A 4336-nucleotide genomic window follows, 5' to 3' on the forward strand; every position below is an offset into this window, starting at 1 on the left:
AGAGCCCTGTACTGAATTGAGAAGGAGCATTGGAGAATGCACATCTCTGTGGCTGAGCCCCAAAGGGGTAATTTAGCTTCACAATTGAATCTTCATCCTGCTTATCAGGAAAATACATTTGAGATGAAGCGGGAAGAGAATGACCAGGAAGTTATAAGCTCCAGACCAAAAGCAAAGAATAAAGAGAAAAAAAAAAATGTAATGTCAGATTTGACTAACAGGGCATCTGGCCCAAATGGTCTAATCACAAAAAGAGAAAAATATACTGTAGATTTAGATATATCAATAAGAATAGGCTATCAGCATTAGATCAATAAAGAAAAAGAACACTTAGAAACTGACAAATGATTAAACTCATTGGACTCTTCAGGAATCACAGACAAGAGGCGATAACCTAAATAAACCAAATGGAGGAACTATATGAGGCAGGATCCTCTCTTCATAAATTTCTTTTGAAAATGATAAAACACAATCATGCCTACATGCCACGTTCTGTGACACATTGTGTACTGTATGTTTTTTACTTTTCCTAATAAAACAAAGTGGGAAAACTCTATAGCTATAAAAACACAACATCAGGCAACTCCTTCACAGATGTAAAACTGACAACCCTTAAACGCCCTAATTTCTGAAAAGGAAGTAAATTCAACCCTCAGACAAGCCAATGAGGATAAACTGACTGATTAGCCTGCTAGGCACATATATAACCACACAATCTCCCCTAACAATCACTGATATAATAACAATGACAGCCTTGAACCCTGACATGCTGTATACTGGAAAGAAGCACTAACTAGTCTAGCGCAGTACCTGCAATAATTGCTGCAAATGAACACACAACAAAACATTTCACAGGTCAGAAAGGTGATAAGTGAAATGTAACTAGAGATGGGAGAGTGAACAGGAAGGGGTGACTAAAGAGCACACTAAGCAGGGAAGACACTGACACTGAGGAGACTGAAACAGACAGAACATTGATGTCTGTGTACATTCCCAGCCCTCAGAGCCTTCACTCACCCCTAGCCTGTGATGATGATGATGATGAAGGTCCTGTTGGAGAGGTGTTGATCACGCTGTCAGGCCATGGTAGCAGCTTCAGACCTGCTGCCTACCTGGCTCATGGTGGAAGGAACAGTGTCTCTGTGGGTGTCTGAAGAAGACTAGGGCCTCCTTGTCCTGCATATTCTTTCATGGTAGCTCCTGCCCTGTTGGCCTGTGGGCTGACACTTCCACTCAGCGGTCCTCCTCTTCTGGTCCCTGCCAAGTCCCAATGGCCGCCCGGTCCGAGTGGTGATGTGATGCTCCTATGGTCTTGCCGCAGGTTCTGGTCTGCCTACAGATAGATGAAAAGTTCCTTAGCTGGCCTCAGGTAACCTATCACCATCAGTATACAGGGTAGCCCTGGTACTTCAGGAATGAGAGGCACAATACTGACCGTCCACAGATGTAAGTGATGATAGAGCTGTCACCACTAAAAACTGAGGGGGGAAACAGTTAAAGAAAAAAATAAATAAACAAATATAAAAAAACCAGAGGCAAGCCTTCCTCCAGGGGAATTAGTCCTTTGAAGTTGTTCATGAAGTAAAATATCCATTCTGGGCTGAGAGCAGGTTAAAATATCCAGAAGGAAGGCTGAGGAGAATCCCAGCGGTGAGTCCAGCTGACAGACCTGAGGTAAATGCTGACTCCGCCCAGTGACAGGAGAGGATATAAGTAAAAGGTTACACTCATTGGCTAGATGTTTCCCGCCAAAAGATTTGTCACCAATACAGTGCTCAGCAGCTGAGGTAAATCTTCCTAGCAACAGCAGGCATCTTGTCACCTGAAACAGAAAACAAAAAGAACCAGCAAAGCAGCCATAGAGAGACATGTACTTAATCAACATAGACCTCTATTAAAAGTAAAATTTATTTATAAAACAAATGGGTGTTAGGGATGACAATCCCATGGGGCCACTTCTCTATTTTATTCTTTCGTGGCCCTAACATTCTCACTTCCTGTTGTCTCCCTCCTTTTGTAAGTACGAGTCGTATGTAAGTTGGATGTTTGTAACTCAGGGACTGCCTGTATGTTGATTTTTCACTTGTCTATATTATATATATGATAAGATTTCTATAGCTATTGAGCACCAAAGCAGCGCCCATCTTAACAATTTGACATAAATGTTTGGTCTATGCTGTCCCCGCCATAAGCTTTGGAAGGACAGAGTTGGACTGTCTCAAAGTGGATGAAGAGCTTGCAAGTGATCATCCCAATCTCAGAACTTAATAGTAGCTTTACAGTCTTTAGCATGGTGTTCTGTGGACGCACAGCATTTTAAGCAAACCCAGATTTTTTTTCTGAAGCCGATACACTTCCTAAGCAGGTGTGGCTTGTTGTGTATGGGGTATTGGCAATTCGGTTCTCGATTTTTCTTTTTCTGATCAGTCTTTTCAGGTACTGTAGTAGATAAGAGTAGAATATCAGTCCTTTGCACAGACACCAGTTCTCTGTGGTCTATATTTGAAATGCGTGAGCTTGCATGCCTTGAAGAAGGTGGACCAGGGGGGTTGGACTTCCCAAAGGAGAAACTTGGATCATTCTTAGTATCTGTGTAGCGCTACCCCTGTAGGAGCCGCTGATGAATATGAGTATCTCCCACCCTGCACATCCAAGCACATGAATTTTCCATTCACTCTGTAGACAAGAAACAGTCCTTGCAGCTTTGTTTTGTTTTTTTATGTAGGGGGATTCAACTTGGATGAGGTAAGGGTTGTTATGGGATACCTACTTGATCAGTAAGAAACTCTTCAGGAACCCAAACTATATACATCCAGTATATACACTTCTCCTCTTCTACCTCCAGCACAGACTTGCTTGTAGAACTACAAGTCCGAGGACCTGCCTGTTTTATCCAACACAACTCTTCTAGATCCTTGTGAATGCCTTTTGCAGGCAGGGACGCAGGCCCCTTTAGTAGTACAGCAAAAATAGAGGTCTTTGGTGCTAGCTGTCCTTTTCTGTGGCTACGGTTCCCAATACCACCTCTTCAGGCACTGCTAGCTCAGCTAGCTGCAGCTGCCGCTTTCACTAGCCCTCCTGGCTACTTCTCCACAGTCCTCCCAGGCTGACTTTGAATTCATCCCAGACTAGATTTGAATTTGGATGGAGATCCAGACAGATTCAGTTACCTTAATGCAGAGAACAGGAGTGCGGGTCATACCGGGAGACCGGGGAGACTAGGTGGAGGCGGGGCGATGATCCGGGGGAGAGCGTGACCGGAGAGGAGACTCCGCATTTACGTACAGTGGTTTCCTGGTGACCTCGTCATGGGCACTCCGGCGTCTGTAGCCAGCTCCCCGGCATGGCAGGCTCCAGAACCGCGAGCTTGGAAGAAGGCCTCCGCCAACATCTTCAAAGACATCGACCTCCTGCAGTTACAGATTCTGTTCCGCGCCGGCAGGGGCGAGTGCGCAGAGGAGCGAGCGCAGATCATCTACAACTATGCAGGAGACCGGCACATCGCCGACGCACTGATGAAGCTGCGAAGGAAGAAAAGGAATAGAACCATTCATTCTTCATCGAGCAAACTGGGAGCTGATGGGATCGCAGCGCTGTCCATGCAGAACTTCAGCAAGCTCTGCATCAATGAAGGTGGGCACAGAGGAAGCACGTCTTCTGAGGAGGATTCTGACCACTCCAACGGAGTCACAGCGGACGAGCCGCCAGTCTCCGGATCAAAGAAACAGCCGATGACTCAAAGAACTAAACATGAGCTAAGGAGGCAGCAGCAGCAGAGACGGATCTCCGGGTATCTGCACCAGATCAAGCGATGAAGGATGGAGGGTGGGGGGAGTTGTGCATCCGTTCAGATATGTGTATAGAAATCCAGGACTACATGTGTCTCCCCCCACTTCCTCTGGACTGGACTGGAGGAATACGGCATATTTAAGCACTACAGGGGGACATCTGATAGTTTAGAAATGGAAGAAAGAAACTGTTTGGGGATTTTCCCATGGTGGTCAGATGGACCAAAGACGATGTATGGGTCATGTTCTCACCTTGACTGCACGGGTTGACGGCGCCCATGTTCTGGGAGCTGCCAGTCACATGGCTATCTCTTCCGCCATCTTGTATTGTTGGTTGGCCACATGAATGGCCATCTTCTGCCAATCACATGGCCATCTCTTCCACAATCTTGTATTGTTGGTTGGCCACATGGAATGGCCGTCTTCATCTACTCAGTGTGACATGGACAAGAAGCATGAATGGCACTAATATATTAATATATGTTCGTTTTAATACAGCAATATTAACCTCTTTCTTCGAGCCCTTTAAGATGAGCAACGTCATCTTT

General features: G+C 45.5%; 1 protein-coding gene across 1 annotated transcript; it reads left to right on the top strand.

Moving 5' to 3' along the window:
• Positions 1 to 3206: 3206 nt before the first annotated feature.
• LOC309554103 (arginine vasopressin-induced protein 1-like) lies at positions 3207 to 3830 on the top strand. The gene has a single exon (XM_082255649.1). It carries the CDS (start codon positions 3309 to 3311, stop codon positions 3813 to 3815), a length of 507 nt encoding a protein of 168 aa, XP_082111775.1. The 5' UTR covers positions 3207 to 3308; the 3' UTR covers positions 3816 to 3830.
• The last annotated feature ends 506 nt before the right edge of the window (positions 3831 to 4336 follow it).

Source organism: Pelophylax lessonae, assembly GCF_965119305.1.
Source record: "Pelophylax lessonae genome assembly, chromosome: 1".
Lineage (NCBI taxonomy): Eukaryota > Metazoa > Chordata > Amphibia > Anura > Ranidae > Pelophylax > Pelophylax lessonae.

What these genes read in the sequence shown, in the direction of transcription:
- LOC309554103 (XM_082255649.1), top strand. Translation starts at nt 3,309, where the DNA reads ATGGGCACTCCGGCGTCTGTAGCCAGCTCCCCGGCATGGCAGGCTCCA.